This window comes from Petromyzon marinus, unplaced genomic scaffold (assembly GCF_048934315.1).
Source record: "Petromyzon marinus isolate PM22_M1 ecotype Great Lakes invasive population unplaced genomic scaffold, UKy_Petmar_22M1.pri1.0 PM_Scaffold_62, whole genome shotgun sequence".
Lineage (NCBI taxonomy): Eukaryota > Metazoa > Chordata > Hyperoartia > Petromyzontiformes > Petromyzontidae > Petromyzon > Petromyzon marinus.
In genome coordinates, this window is record NW_027423634.1 from 76,016 (window position 1) to 91,896 (window position 15,881).

Sequence of the window (15,881 nt, forward strand, 5' to 3'; positions counted from 1 at the left end):
CTGAACCGGTACTGGGCCTCCGCTAGGTCGACTCAGCCTCAAGTGAGTAGCTGGGTGCGGTGCGTAGTAAACATCGCCACTGGGGGGAGAGACAAAGGCGGCCGGGCGTGGTGCTGGCCACCCACCCCCTCGTGTGCCGTGCCGGCCTTCATAGCTGCTGCTACTCGCTAACAGCACTTGCCCCTACGGCCTGTCGAGGCTACACGGGGGACCTTTGTCTGTGTGAACGTCAGTCCTGGGGAGACAAAGGCGGCCGGGGCGTGGGGGGTGCCGCCGTGCGGGTCCCACGTCACGTGACGGCTGCCCGCGGTGGGGGCGGGAACTTTGTCTGTTGCGTGTGAGGGAGGCGTGGTCACAATTCCGCGCTCCCATTGGTCGACCGCCCCCTCGCCGCCCCCTCAAACCACCCCCTACCCCTCCCCCCCGTGTCCCCCTATCACCACGACGTGCGTGGCGCGCGCTGCACGCGTGGCGAGAGCGTGCGGAGGTCAAGAGGTCACGGTGACCCGGGGGGGGGGAATAGTGGGCGGTGCAGGGGAGGTGTCAATTAATCATCATCGTCATCATCATTGGTAGCAGATGGATGATGTGATAGTATCATAGTAATCATCATCATCATCGGTAGCAGATGGATGATGTGATAGTATCATAGTAATCATCGTCATCATCATCGGTAGCAGATGGATTATGTGATAGTATCATAGTAATCATCATCATCATTAGCAGATGGATGATGTGATAGTATCATAGTAATCATCATCATCAGTAGCAGATGGATGATGTGATAGTATCATAGTAATCATCATCATCATCGGTAGCAGATGAATGATGTGATAGTATCATAGTAATCATCATCATCATCGGTAGCAGATGGATGATGTGATAGTATCATAGTAATCATCGTCATCATCATCGGTAGCAGATGGGTGATGTGATAGTATCATAGTAATCACCACCATCATCGGTAGCAGATGGATAAAGTGATAGTATCATAGTAATCATCATCATTATCGGTAGCAGATGGATGAGACGATAGTAGCATAGTAATCATCATCATCATCAATAGCAGAAAGATGATGTGATAGTATTATTGTTACCATCATCAGTACAGAAGGGTGATATGATAACATCATCGTCGTCGTCATCATCATCATCAGTAGCAGTAATTCCTCGGTTTAAGTCGGGGATGAGTTCCTTAACGGTGCGACGACGAATCTCGGAACGTCCGCCAATCAAATGCTAATTTGTTTATGCTAATTCCTTTGTCAAGGCACCTTAATCACTCTCACACAGCTTAAAGGCCGTGGTCTGAGCTTGGCTCTGTTTCACTCCAGCGCAGTCTTCGAGACAGCCTGGTCCCTTCGCCTGATGAAGGCCGATTGCGTTGTGGCCGAAACGTCGTGATTTTTGTCGTTTTATTATTTACCTACGTGACTTTACCCAATAGAACCAAAGAGTACGGATCCTTGCAGTCACGAAAGCTTCAAATCTAGAATTCCTCCCCAACGTCCCCAAAACGCTGCGCGTAAATCACAGCATAATGTGCAGTCGACATCGCAGCGCGAGGTGCCTCGTGCACAGGGCTGTCGTGGGTTGCGACGTGGTGGTTAACGCCTGAGAGGCCACGGAAAGCGAGAAAGGAGGGGGACGATTCAAAGCGACGCAAGCGACGCGGGGTTTTGGGGGGCGACGCAAATTTGGGGAGCGCGAGACATGGCCACATTTGAGTTGTCACGAAGTGACGACGCATTCGCGAAACGAGGGGGGGCTTTTCATAGCTCATCGGATTCCCGCAGTGAAAGTCGAACTTCCGATTCTGATGCCGCTGCAAGCGACGCAAGCGCGGGGTTTTGGGGGGGGGGGGTGAGGGCGACGCAAAATCGGCTCGCCTGCGGCGTTCGTGATGAAGCGACGACGCATTCGCGAAACGACGTTAACGTGGGGGAGATGTGCACACCTCGGGGTATTGGTGATGATGATCGGATGATGATGATCGGATGATGATGATCGTGATCATTATCATCATCAGCAACAGCAGTGATATTCAATTCATCATCGAGATCAGTGTGGGTCTTCTTCTTAACCTGGGGGTGCGAGACATGGACACGCACACGCGCGCGCGCGCACACACAATGCGGTATCGATGTGGTGAGTGTTGTTAGCGAGGGAGTGGAGTTAGAGAGAGAGGGTGGTGAGGGAGTGGTGAGGGAGTGGTGAGAGGGTGGTGAGGGAGTGGTGAGGGAGTGGTGAGGGAGTGGAGTTAGAGAGAGAGGGAGGTGAGGGAGTGGTGAGGGAGTGGTGAGAGGGTGGTGAGGGAGTGGTGAGGGAGTGGTGAGTGGGTGGTGAGGGAGTGGTGAGAGGGTGGTGAGGGAGTGGTGAGAGGGTGGTGAGGGAGTGGAGTTAGAGAGAGAGGGTGGTGAGGGAGTGGTGAGGGAGTGGTGAGTGGGTGGTGAGGGAGTGCAGTTAGAGAGAGGGTGGTGAGGGAGTGGTGAGGGAGTGGTGAGTGGGTGGTGAGGGAGTGCAGTTAGAGAGAGGGTGGTGAGGGAGTGGTGAGTGGGTGGTGATAGAGTGGTGAGGGAGTGGTGAGGGAGTGGAGTTAGAGAGAGAGGGTGGTGAGAGGGTGGTGAGAGGGTGGTGAGGGAGTGGTGAGAGGGTGGTGAGGGAGTGGTGTTAGAGAGAGAGGAGGGTTGAGAGAGAGAGGGTAGAGGTGAGTGGGAGGAGAGAGGGTGGAGCTGAGGGCGGTGGAGGGAGTTGAGTGGGAGGGAGTTGAGTGGGAGGGAGGGAGCTGAGTGGGTGGGAGGGAGCTGAGTGGGAGGGAGGAGGGAGCTGAGTGGGTGGGAGGGAGTTGAGTGGGAGGGAGGGAGCTGAGTGGGTGGGAGGGAGCTGAGTGGGTGGGAGGGAGGAGGGAGGAGGGAGGGAGGAGTGAGGGATGAGCCCATTATAAACGGAGCTCATGGGGCAGAGAACGCGCGCCGCTGTGATCGAGGCCTCACCTGAACCCCGCTCTCACCTGAGCCCCCCTCCCCGCCCCATCCCACCTGAGCCCCCCAACTCACGTGAGCCCCCCCCCTCCCCTCTCTCACCATGAAGACCATCATCGCTGCTGCGTACAACTCCGTCGACTTGGCAGGTGAGCGGCTTCGCGGGGGCTCGCCGCGGTTCGTCACAAAGAAACCGGCGGGCCGCCCCGGTCAACGCCTGGCTCGCGTCTGTGGCGTGCGCCGTGAAGAAGGGACATTGGCCCGAAACGTCGCCCGTTTTATTACAGCGCTTACAGGTTGCGTCGGTAATCTGCGGCATGGGGCTCTTTGGCTGCTACACCCGCCCCCCCCCCCCCCCGTTTTAAAGTGAATGAAACTAATCATTAAACCTTAAAAACCGTAATTTAGCGTAAAGATAATAAAGGTGGGAGTAGGGGGATCACTGTGGGATGTCTTGGTTAGAGACGCACAGAACGTCGGGCAAACAGTCGCACGCTGCCTTGTTCGAATAACAAATCGAGCAAGTGTATTCCAGCCTCGGACACGTTTATTGGCGTGAGAGTGTGGCTGTGTTTGTTGTTGTTGTTGTTTGCCAGCGGTGTTTGTGTAGCTCCGCGCGCGCGCTCTCTCGAATTATGTTTGCGTCGAAGGCAAACAAACTTTCAAAGCATTGCTCTGCCGCTATTGGCGCTTCCTCCTCTGATGCTGCTGATGCTTCTTCGAAAGATTTCGCCGAACTCCGCTCTACACTTGCGTCCGCCGTTCGCTTTTGATGTCATAGCCGTTTTTGTTGTTGTTGTTGACACGTTGCGGTTGTTGTTGGTTGTTGGTTGTTGTTGTTGTTGGTGCGCCACTGCAAACTCGGTAAGCGGCGGCAATCAACAAAGTAATTCCAGACTTAGGACTTTGACCAAAATGATTTCAAGTATTTAGTCGGCGTGGATCAACACTTACTCTCTCTGCTGAAGCAGACACACACATTGTAGCTGTGTGTGTAGTTGTGTGTGTAGCTGTGTGTGTACCAGTGTGTGTGTACCAGTGTGTGTGTGTGTACCAGTGTGTGTGTGTGTACCAGTGTGTGTGTGTACCAGTGTGTGTGTGTACCAGTGTGTGTGTGTAGCAGTGTGTGTGTGTGTGTGTAGTTGCATGTGTACGAGTGTGTGTGTGTGTAGTTGCATGTGTACGAGTGTGTGTGTGTGTAGTTGCATGTGTACCAGTGTGTGTGTGTGTAGTTATATGTGTACCAGTGTGTGTGTGTGTGTGTAGTTGTATGTGTACCAGTGTGTGTGTGTGTGTAGTTGTATGTGTACCAGTGTGTGTGTGTGTGTAGTTGTATGTGTACCAGTGTGTGTGTGTGTGTAGTTGTATGTGTACCTGTGTGTGTGTGTGTGGTTGTATGTGTACCAGTGTGTGTGTGTGTGTAGTTGTATGTGTACCAGTGTGTGTGTGTGTGTAGTTGTATGTGTACCAGTGTGTGTATAGTTGTATGTGTACCAGTGTGTGTGTGTGTGTAGTTGTATGTGTACCAGTGTGTGTGTGTGTGTAGTTGTATGTGTACCAGTGTGTGTGTGTGTAGTTGTATGTGTACCAGTGTGTGTGTGTGTAGTTGTATGTGTACCAGTGTGTGTGTGTGTGTAGTTGTATGTGTACCAGTGTGTGTGTGTGTGTAGTTGTATGTGTACCAGTGTGTGTGTGTGTGTGTAGTTGTATGTGTACCAGTGTGTGTGTGTGTGTGTAGTTGTATGTGTACCAGTGTGTGTGTGTAGTTGTATGTGTACCAGTGTGTGTGTGTAGTTGTATGTGTACCAGTGTGTGTGTGTAGTTGTATGTGTACCAGTGTGTGTGTGTAGTTGTATGTGTACCAGTGTGTGTGTGTAGTTGTATGTGTACCAGTGTGTCTGTGTGTGTAGTTGTATGTGTACCAGTGTGTGTGTGTAGTTGTATGTGTACCAGTGTGTCTGTGTGTGTAGTTGTATGTGTACCAGTGTGTGTGTGTGTGTAGTTGTATGTGTACCAGTGTGTGTGTAGTTGTATGTGTACCAGTGTGTGTGTAGTTGTATGTGTACCAGTGTGTGTGTAGTTGTATGTGTACCAGTGTGTGTGTGTGTGTAGTTGTATGTGTACCAGTGTGTGTGTGTGTAGTTGTATGTGTACCAGTGTGTGTGTGTAGTTGTATGTGTACCAGTGTGTGTGTGTGTAGTTGTATGTGTACCAGTGTGTGTGTGTGTAGTTGTATGTGTACCAGTGTGTGTGTGTGTGTGTAGTTGTATGTGTACCAGTGTGTGTGTGTGTGTGTAGTTGTATGTGTACCAGTGTGTGTGTGTAGTTGTATGTGTACCAGTGTGTGTGTGTGTAGTTGTATGTGTACCAGTGTGTGTGTGTGTGTGTAGTTGTATGTGTACCAGTGTGTGTGTGTGTGTGTAGTTGTATGTGTACCAGTGTGTGTGTGTGTGTGTAGTTGTATGTGTACCAGTGTGTGTGTGTGTGTGTAGTTGTATGTGTACCAGTGTGTGTGTGTGTGTGTAGTTGTATGTGTACCAGTGTGTGTGTGTGTGTGTAGTTGTATGTGTACCAGTGTGTGTGTGTGTGTAGTTGTATGTGTACCAGTGTGTGTGTGTGTGTAGTTGTATGTGTACCAGTGTGTGTGTGTGTGTAGTTGTATGTGTACCAGTGTGTGTGTGTAGTTGTATGTGTACCAGTGTGTGTGTGTGTAGTTGTATGTGTACCAGTGTGTGTGTGTGTGTAGTTGTATGTGTACCAGTGTGCGTGTGTGTGTAGTTGTATGTGTACCAGTGTGCGTGTGTGTGTAGTTGTATGTGTACCAGTGTGCGTGTGTAGTTGTATGTGTACCAGTGTGTGTGTGTAGTTGTATGTGTACCAGTGTGTGTGTGTGTGCAGTTGTATGTGTACCAGTGTGTGTGTGTGTGTGTAGTTGTATGTGTACCAGTGTGTGTGTGTGTGTGTAGTTGTATGTGTACCAGTGTGTGTAGTTGTATGTGTACCAGTGTGTGTGTGTGTGTGTATGTGTACCAGTGTGTGTGTGTGTGTGTATGTGTACCAGTGTGTGTGTGTGTGTGTATGTGTACCAGTGTGTGTGTGTGTGTGTATGTGTACCAGTGTGTGTGTGTGTGTAGTTGTATGTGTACCAGTGTGTGTGTGTGTGTAGTTGTATGTGTACCAGTGTGTGTGTGTAGTTGTATGTGTACCAGTGTGTGTGTGTGTGTGTAGTTGTATGTGTACCAGTGTGTGTGTGTGTGTGTGTAGTTGTATGTGTACCAGTGTGTGTGTGTGTGTGTAGTTGTATGTGTACCAGTGTGTGTGTGTGTGTGTAGTTGTATGTGTACCAGTGTGTGTGTGTGTGTGTAGTTGTATGTGTACCAGTGTGTGTGTGTGTGTAGTTGTATGTGTACCAGTGTGTGTGTGTGTAGTTGTATGTGTACCAGTGTGTGTGTGTAGTTGTATGTGTACCAGTGTGTGTGTGTGTAGTTGTATGTGTACCTGTGTGTGTGTGTGTAGTTGTATGTGTACCTGTGTGTGTGTGTGTAGTTGTATGTGTACCTGTGTGTGTGTGTGTAGTTGTATGTGTACCTGTGTGTGTGTGTAGTTGTATGTGTACCTGTGTGTGTGTGTGTAGTTGTATGTGTACCAGTGTGTGTGTGTGTAGTTGTATGTGTACCAGTGTGTGTGTGTGTAGTTGTATGTGTACCAGTGTGTGTGTGTAGTTGTATGTGTACCAGTGTGTGTGTGTGTGTAGTTGTATGTGTACCAGTGTGTGTGTGTGTAGTTGTATGTGTACCAGTGTGTGTGTGTGTAGTTGTATGTGTACCAGTGTGTGTGTGTGTAGTTGTATGTGTACCAGTGTGTGTGTGTGTAGTTGTATGTGTACCAGTGTGTGTGTGTGTGTGTAGTTGTATGTGTACCAGTGTGTGTGTGTGTGTAGTTGTATGTGTACCAGTGTGTGTGTGTGTGTGTAGTTGTATGTGTACCAGTGTGTGTGTGTGTGTGTAGTTGTATGTGTACCAGTGTGTGTGTGTGTAGTTGTATGTGTGTGTGTGTAGTTCAGTGTGTGTGTGTGTGTAGTTGTATGTGTACCAGTGTGTGTGTGTGCGTAGTTGTATGTGTACCAGTGTGTGTGTGTGCGTAGTTGTATGTGTACCAGTGTGTGTGTGTGTGCGTAGTTGTATGTGTACCAGTGTGTGTGTGTGTGTGCGTAGTTGTATGTGTACCAGTGTGTGTGTGTGTGCGTGCAGTTGTATGTGTACCAGTGTGTGTGTGTGTCCGTGTAGTTGTATGTGTACCAGTGTGTGTGTGTGTGTGCGTGTAGTTGTATGTGTACCAGTGTGTGTGTGCGTGTAGTTGTATGTGTACCAGTGTGTGTGTGTGCGTGTAGTTGTATGTGTACCAGTGTGTGTGTGTGCGTGTAGTTGTATGTGTACCAGTGTGTGTGTGTGCGTGTAGTTGTATGTGTACCAGTGTGTGTGTGTGCGTGTAGTTGTATGTGTACCAGTGTGTGTGTAGTTGTATGTGTACCAGTGTGTGTGTGTGTAGTTGTATGTGTACTAGTGTGTGTGTGTGTAGTTGTATGTGTACCAGTGTGTGTGTGTGTGTGTAGTTGTATGTGTACCAGTGTGTGTGTGTGTGTGTAGTTGTATGTGTACCAGTGTGTGTGTGTGTAGTTGTATGTGTACCAGTGTGTGTGTGTGTAGTTGTATGTGTACCAGTGTGTGTGTGTGTAGTTGTATGTGTACCAGTGTGTGTGTGTGTAGATGTATGTGTACCAGTGTGTGTGTGTGTAGATGTATGTGTGCCAGTGTGTGTGTGTAGTTGTATGTGTACCAGTGTGTGTGTAGTTGTATGTGTACCAGTGTGTGTGTGTGTGTAGTTGTATGTGTACCAGTGTGTGTGTGTAGTTGTATGTGTACCAGTGTGTGTGTGTGTAGTTGTATGTGTACCAGTGTGTGTGTGTGTGTAGTTGTATGTGTACCAGTGTGTGTGTGTGTAGTTGTATGTGTACCAGTGTGTGTGTGTGTAGTTGTATGTGTACCAGTGTCTGTGTGTGTAGTTGTATGTGTACCAGTGTGTGTGTGTGTAGTTGTATGTGTACCAGTGTGTGTGTGTGCGTAGTTGTATGTGTACCAGAGTGTGTGTGTGTGCGTAGTTGTATGTGTACCAGTGTGTGTGTGTGTGTGTGCGTAGTTGTATGTGTACCAGTGTGTGTGTGTGTGCGTAGTTGTATGTGTACCAGTGTGTGTGTGTGTGTGCGTAGTTGTATGTGTACCAGTGTGTGTGTGTGCGTAGTTGTATGTGTACCAGTGTGTGTGTGTGTGTGTCCGTGTAGTTGTATGTGTACCAGTGTGTGTGTGTGTCCGTGTAGTTGTATGTGTACCAGTGTGTGTGTGTGTCCGTGTAGTTGTATGTGTACCAGTGTGTGTGTGTGTCCGTGTAGTTGTATGTGTACCAGTGTGTGTGTGTGTGCGTGTAGTTGTATGTGTACCAGTGTGTGTGTGTGTCCGTGTAGTTGTATGTGTACCAGTGTGTGTGTGTGTGCGTGTAGTTGTATGTGTACCAGTGTGTGTGTGTGTGCGTGTAGTTGTATGTGTACCAGTGTGTGTGTGTGCGTGTAGTTGTATGTGTACCAGTGTGTGTGTGTGCGTGTAGTTGTATGTGTACCAGTGTGTGTGTGTAGTTGTATGTGTACCAGTGTGTGTGTGTGTGTGTAGTTGTATGTGTACCAGTGTGTGTGTGTGTGTGTAGTTGTATGTGTACCAGTGTGTGTGTGTGTAGTTGTATGTGTACCAGTGTGTGTGTGTGTGTGTAGTTGTATGTGTACCAGTGTGTGTGTGTGTGTAGTTGTATGTGTACCAGTGTGTGTGTGTGTGTGTAGTTGTATGTGTACCAGTGTGTGTGTGTGTAGTTGTATGTGTACCAGTGTGTGTGCCAGTGTGTGTGTGTACCAGTGTGTGTGTGTGTGCCAGTGTGTGTGTAGCTGTTTGCTTAGTTTTTTTTGGTGGGGCTGATGGTAAGGCCCCATCTCCTTGTGCCACTAAGATATGAGGCCTTACCATCGGCTCCATCAAAACTAAGCACCTGCCTGGGTATTTTGTACCATTTGACACTCCACCCCCACAACTCCCAATTGGTGATGGGGCAGTTGTGGAGAGAGTGGAGAGTTTCCCATACCTGGCAATGTGCTTATGACCGGCTCCAGTTTAACAGCAGAGGTCTCACTCCGAATCAGTCGAGAGGCATTATCTTTTCATCGGTTGCGTAACGCTGTGTGGAAGCTACCTGGTCTGTCGCTCCGCACTAACCTTCAGGTCTTTTCGGCCACGGTCATGCCCTCCCTTCTCTACGCTTGCGAAACGTGGACCTCCCTAACAGAACATCTTCGCCCGTTAGAAACATTTAGGCTAGCCTGCCTACGATCCATCCTGGGTTTAACCAGGCTGGATTGTGTGAGGAGCTCACAAATCTTTGAAATATCTGGGCAAGATCCCATCGGTGTGCTCCTCCGGCAGGCAAGGCTGCGATGGCTGGGTCATGTAGCCCGCATGCACAGGCACCGCATGCCGAAACAGCTTTTGTTTGGCCGGATCGAGGGGGCTAAGCGGGCGTGGCACGGGCTAGAGAGGAGATGGAGTGATGTGGTACAGGAGGACGTGGAGCTGAGTGGACTTGTCGATGACCGGTACCAGCGGTGTCAAGATCGGCCTCTGTGGAGGAGGCTCGTGAAGGATGCTAATGGGCAGTTGGAGGCAGTCGCCCTCCAACAACAACGGAGGGCGGAGGAGCGACGCTCACAACAACGAGCGGAGCGCCGGGTGGCTAAAGCACAGCAGATTGGCACAGTAGGGGGCACAGGTGGTGCATCCGCCAGTCATCTCAGTCAGTCGACCCATGGCACCTGGGTCTGCCCCGTGACCTCCTGCCAGCGGGCGTTCGACACTTCACGTGGCCTCAGGGTGCACATAGCCTGGCACAAGCGTCGTGGTGATGTCACCGCCACTTTGTGGCGAATGGCGGTTGTTGTTGTTGTTGTCTGTATAGCTGTGTGTGTACCTGTGTGTGTTTGTGTAGCTGTATGTGTACCTGTGTGTGTGTGTAACTGTATGTGTACCTGTGTGTGTCCGTGTAGCTGTATGTGCACCTGTGTGTGTTTGTGTAGCTGTATGTGTACCTGTGTGTGTTAGTGTAGCTGTATGTGTACCTGTGTGTGTGTTTGTGTAACTGTATGTGTACCTGCGTGTGTCCGTGTAGCTGTATGTGTACCTGTGTGTGTCCGTGTAGCTGTATGTGTACCTGCGTGTGTCCGTGTAGCTGTATGTGTACCTGCGTGTGTCCGTGTAGCTGTATGTGTACCTGCGTGTGTCCGTGTAGCTGTGTGTGTACCTGCGTGTGTCCGTGTAGCTGTGTGTGTACCTGTGTGTGTCCGTGTAGCTGTGTGTGTACCTGCGTGTGTCCGTGTAGCTGTGTGTGTACCTGCGTGTGTCCGTGTAGCTGTGTGTGTACCTGCGTGTGTCCGTGTAGCTGTGTGTGTACCTGCGTGTGTCCGTGTAGCTGTGTGTGTACCTGCGTGTGTCCGTGTAGCTGTGTGTGTCCGTGTAGCTGTATGTGTACCTGTGTGTGTCCGTGTAGCTGTATGTGTCCGTGTAGCTGTTTGTGTACATGTGTGTGTTTGTGTAGCTGTATGTGTACCTGTGTGTGTGTGTATGTTTACCTGTGTGTGTGTGTGTATGTTTACCTGTGTGTGTGTAGCTGTATGTGTACCTGTGTGTGTAGCTGTATGTGTACCTGTGTGTGTGTGTAGCTGTATGTGTACCTGTGTGTGTGTGTAGCTGTATGTGTACCTGTGTGTGTGTGCAGCTGTATGTGTACCTGTGTGTGTAGCTGTATGTGTACCAGTGTGTGTGTGTGTGTAGCTGTATGTGTACCAGTGTGTGTGTGTGTAGCTGTATGTGTACCTGTGTGTGTGTGTAGCTGTATGTGTACCTGTGTGTGTGTGTAGCTGTATGTGTACCTGTGTGTGTGTTTGTGTAGCTGTATGTGTACCTGTGTGTGTGTTTGTGTAGCTGTATGGGTACCTGTGTGTGTGTTTGTGTAGCTGTATGTGTACCTGTGTGTGTGTTTGTGTAGCTGTATGTGTACCTGTGTGTGTGTTTGTGTAGCTGTATGTGTACCTGTGTGTGTGTTTGTGTAGCTGTATGTGTACCTGTGTGTGTGTGTTTGTGTAGCTGTATGTGTACCTGTGTGTGTGTGTTTGTGTAGCTGTATGTGTACCTGTGTGTGTGTGTGTTTGTGTAGCTGTATGTGTACCTGTGTGTGTGTGTGTTTGTGTAGCTGTATGTGTACCTGTGTGTGTCCGTGTAGCTGTATGTGTCCGTGTAGCTGTTTGTGTACATGTGTGTGTTTGTGTAGCTGTATGTGTACCTGTGTGTGTGTGTGTATGTTTACCTGTGTGTGTGTATGTTTACCTGTGTGTGTGTAGCTGTATGTGTACCTGTGTGTGTAGCTGTATGTGTACCTGTGTGTGTGTGTAGCTGTATGTGTACCTGTGTGTGTGTGTAGCTGTATGTGTACCTGTGTGTGTGTGCAGCTGTATGTGTACCTGTGTGTGTAGCTGTATGTGTACCAGTGTGTGTGTGTGTGTAGCTGTATGTGTACCAGTGTGTGTGTGTGTGTAGCTGTATGTGTACCAGTGTGTGTGTGTGTAGCTGTATGTGTACCTGTGTGTGTGTGTAGCTGTATGTGTACCTGTGTGTGTGTGTAGCTGTATGTGTACCTGTGTGTGTGTTTGTGTAGCTGTATGTGTACCTGTGTGTGTGTTTGTGTAGCTGTATGGGTACCTGTGTGTGTGTTTGTGTAGCTGTATGTGTACCTGTGTGTGTGTTTGTGTAGCTGTATGTGTACCTGTGTGTGTGTTTGTGTAGCTGTATGTGTACCTGTGTGTGTGTTTGTGTAGCTGTATGTGTACCTGTGTGTGTGTTTGTGTAGCTGTATGTGTACCTGTGTGTGTGTGTTTGTGTAGCTGTATGTGTACCTGTGTGTGTGTGTTTGTGTAGCTGTATGTGTACCTGTGTGTGTGTGTGTTTGTGTAGCTGTATGTGTACCTGTGTGTGTGTGTGTTTGTGTAGCTGTATGTGTACCTGTGTGTGTGTGTGTTTGTGTAGCTGTATGTGTACCTGTGTGTGTGTGTTTGTGTAGCTGTATGTGTGTGTGTGTTTGTGTAGCTGTATGTGTGTGTGTGTTTGTGTAGCTGTTTGTGTAGCTGTGTGTGTGTGTGTTTGTGTAGCTGTGTGTGTACCTGTGTGTGTGTGTTTGTGTAGCTGTATGTGTGTGTTTGTGTAGCTGTTTGTGTAGCTGTGTGTGTGTGTGTTTGTGTAGCTGTATGTGTACCTGTGTGTGTGATCGTGTAGCTGTGTGTGTGTCTGTGTGTGTGTCTGTGTAGCTGTATGTGTGTCTGTGTAGGTATGTGTGTCTGTGTAGGTGTCTGTGTAGCTGTATGTGTGTCTGTGTCTGTGTAGCTGTATGTGTGTCTGTGTAGCTGTATGTGTTCCTGTGTGTGTCTGTGTAGCTGAATGTGGACCTGTGTGTGCACTGTGTAGCTGAATGTGTACCTGTGTGTGTCTGTGTAGCTGAATGTGGACCTGTGTGTGTCTGTGTAGCTGAATGTGGACCTGTGTGTGTCTGTGTAGCTGAATGTGTACCTGTGTGTGTCTGTGTAGCTGAATGTGTACCTGTGTGTGTCTGTGTAGCTGAATGTGTACCTGTGTGTGTCTGTGTAGCTGAATGTGTACCTGTGTGTGTCTGTGTAGCTGAATGTGTACCTGTGTGTGTCTGTGTAGCTGAATGTGTACCTGTGTGTGTCTGTGTAGCTGAATGTGTACCTGTGTGTGTCTGTGTAGCTGATTGTGTACCTGTGTGTGTCTGTGTAGCTGAATGTGTACCTGTGTGTGTCTGTGTAGCTGAATGTGTACCTGTGTGTGTCTGTGTAGCTGAATGTGTACCTGTGTGTGTCTGTGTAGCTGAATGTGTACCTGTGTGTGTCTGTGTAGCTGAATGTGTACCTGTGTGTGTCTGTGTAGCTGAATGTGTACCTGTGTGTGTCTGTGTAGCTGAATGTGTACCTGTGTGTGTCTGTGTAGCTGAATGTGTACCTGTGTGTGTCTGTGTGTGTATGCGAGTAGCGGTAGTGTACTGGTTAGCGCTCCTTTGCACTACGAACCCGGCCACCCGAGTTCGAATCCCACTCACGGCCAGAACCAGTGCCTATTATTTGAACCGCTCCTGGGCCTCCCCTAGGTCCACTCGGCCTCAAATTAACACCTGGTGCGATGTGTAGTAAACATCGCCACTGGGGAGACAAAGGCGGCCTTGTGCACGTGTCGGCCATCCACCACCCTCGTGTGCCGTGCCGGCCTTCATAGGTGCTGGCTACTCGCTAACAGCACTTGCCCCGACAGTCTGTTAAGGCTACACGGGGGATCTTTGTGTTGCACGTAACAATGCCCTCCTCGTCCCATCATCATCGTCATCATCGTCGTATTTCGTAACTGTTTGTTGTTGTAACGTTCTGACCCCGTGTCACTTCTGGACATCTGTGAAAGAAAAATAGCTTCCATAGCCCACCGGATTCCTCCTGCAGCCATGAATACAGATGCTGATTCTGACCATCGGCATCATTGTCGACTCATCTCCCCCACGCTCTTAGAACAACAACAGTGTCTAGTGTAGTGTCTAGTAGTGCAGTGTATAGTGTAGTGTAGTTCATAGTGGTGTACAGTGTAGTGCAGTACATAATAGTGGTATAGTGTAGTGTAGTTTATAGTAGTGTGTAGTGCAGTTTATAGTAGTGTGTAGTGTAGTTTATAGTAGTGTAGTTTATAGTAGTGTGTAGTTCATAGTGGTGTATAGTGTAGTTCATAGTAGTGTGTAGTGCAGTTCATAGTATTGTGTAGTGTAGTTCATAGTAGTGCGTAGTGTAGTTCATAGTAGTCTATAGTATAATGTAGTGTGGTTTATAGTAGTGTATGGTGTAGTGTAGTTTATAGTAGTGTATGGTGTAGTGTAGTTTATAGTAGTGTATGGTGTAGTGTAGTTTATAGTAGTGTATGGTGTAGTGTAGTTTATAGTAGTGTATAGAGTAGTGTAGTTCATAGTAGTGTATAGTGTTTACAGTAGTGTGTAGTGTAGTGTATAGCCTCACTCAACCCTACTCTTCTGTTGCGACTCTGTTTAAAGTGATGCTTAATGTTACTGGCCGCTTGGCGTTTTAACATTCCTGTGGAGAGAGCTGGTAGGAACGTTGGGTTGCTCGGTTAATGGCCAGGGTCAACGGCGGCACCACGTGGTGTATTCCGCAAATATGCCCAACTGTGAGGGCGGGCACAAGCCGGCGTGAGTCGGTTAAACGTTGAGTTTTATAAGGGCACCACGGGGTGACCAGCCCCTCCCCACCCCCCACCCAGCCCCACCCTCCCCACCCAGCCCCTCCCCACCCTCCCCTCCCCACCCAGCCCCACCCCTCCCATTTTATCAGGGTGTCCAGATACACGTGGACAGACATCCACAGACATCCACAGACATACACAATTAATCCCCTGCCTCATGTGAATTAATCCCGTTTGGGCTTCCAGTCCACTACGTTTCCTACCAGTAATAAATCAATCGACCCAATCATCTTGACGCCAGAAAGGTTAAAGCCCCCCCCCCCCCCCCATCATTGTGCGATAGGACTGCCAAACGAGTCCCATCGGCGTTAACTGCTGGACCCGAGCTACGAACGCTCCGATGCTTGCCTTGACTTCCTTCCTGTTCGCCTTTTGGCGTTCTCTGGTCTCACAAGGCCGCAATGCAGGCTCGACACCGCAGTCGCACTGCTGCGTCTGTGTCTGTCATGTATCGCCTGAGTCTCGATGGGTTGCTATCTAGATCGATGCATCTCTTTGAGTCTCTGTATCTGTTTGAGTCTCTCTGGCTCTCTATGCATCTCCGTATCTCGTTTGAGTCTCAATGGGTCTCTATAGATCGATGCATCTCTTTGAGTCTCTGTGGGTCTCTGTGTCTCTTTGAGTCTTTATGCGTCTCTGGGTATCTATGGGTCTCTATGTGTGTCTATGGGTCTCTGAGTATATATGTATCCTATATGTTTATATGGGCCTCTGGGCATCTATGGGTCTCAATTGGGCTCTGTGTATCTCCGTGTTTCAATGGGTTTCTACGAGAGTCTGTGTCCCTATGGGTATCTATGGGTCGCTATGAGTATCTATGAGTCTCAATGGGACCCTGTGTATCTATATGTGCATGGGTTTCTATGAGTATCTGTCTCTTTATGGGTATTCATGGGTCTCTATGTGTTCCTATGTGTCTCTGAGTCTCAATGTGGCTCTGTGTATCTCTGTGTTGTCTATGGGTCTCTATGAGTATTTGTGGGTCTCTATGGGATTACTGTGCGGTCCATAGTGTGGGTTGCATGTGGGCACGGCCACTCTGCTTTGGCTTCTCTTTCATGTACCTCTGAGTATCTGTTAGTCTATCTGTATGTGGTGCAATGCTTGGGTTGCATCGCTATAGTCGCACGAATATGGCTATCTTTCATTTTCAATTCATGAAGGCGATTTGTGCATCAGCCTGGTGATGTTGTGATGCAGTTGATGGCTCCACCAGTGGTGAACGGGTGACTGGGTGAGTGAATTGTTGAGCGAGTGATTTGATGGTTACACCAGTGGTGAGGGAGTAGGTGACTTTGGTCAGGTTGGGTGAGTGAGTGGGTGTGTGAGCGGTTGGGTGGGTGAGCGAGCGGGTGGGTGGGTGAGCGGGTGGGTGGGTGAGCGGGTGGGTGAGCGGGTGAGCGGGCGGGTGGGTGGGTGAGCGAGTGGGTGGGTGGGTGGATGAGCGAGTGGG

General features: G+C 49.2%; 1 protein-coding gene across 2 annotated transcripts in view; it reads left to right on the forward strand.

Annotated features, from left to right (window-relative positions):
• The first annotated feature begins 2,950 nt into the window (after positions 1 to 2,950).
• The window catches only part of LOC116937872 (diacylglycerol O-acyltransferase 2-like), a 60,473-nt gene continuing 47,542 nt past the window's right edge, over positions 2,951 to 15,881 (forward strand). Inside the window, exon 1 of one of the 2 annotated variants that reach the window (XM_076064712.1) lies at positions 2,951 to 3,130. In XM_076064712.1, the coding sequence (XP_075920827.1) occupies positions 3,085 to 3,130 (46 nt within the window). In that variant the 5' untranslated portion in view covers positions 2,951 to 3,084. The remainder of the gene's footprint in view (positions 3,131 to 15,881) is intronic. The other variant, XM_076064713.1, reaches the window with a different exon arrangement.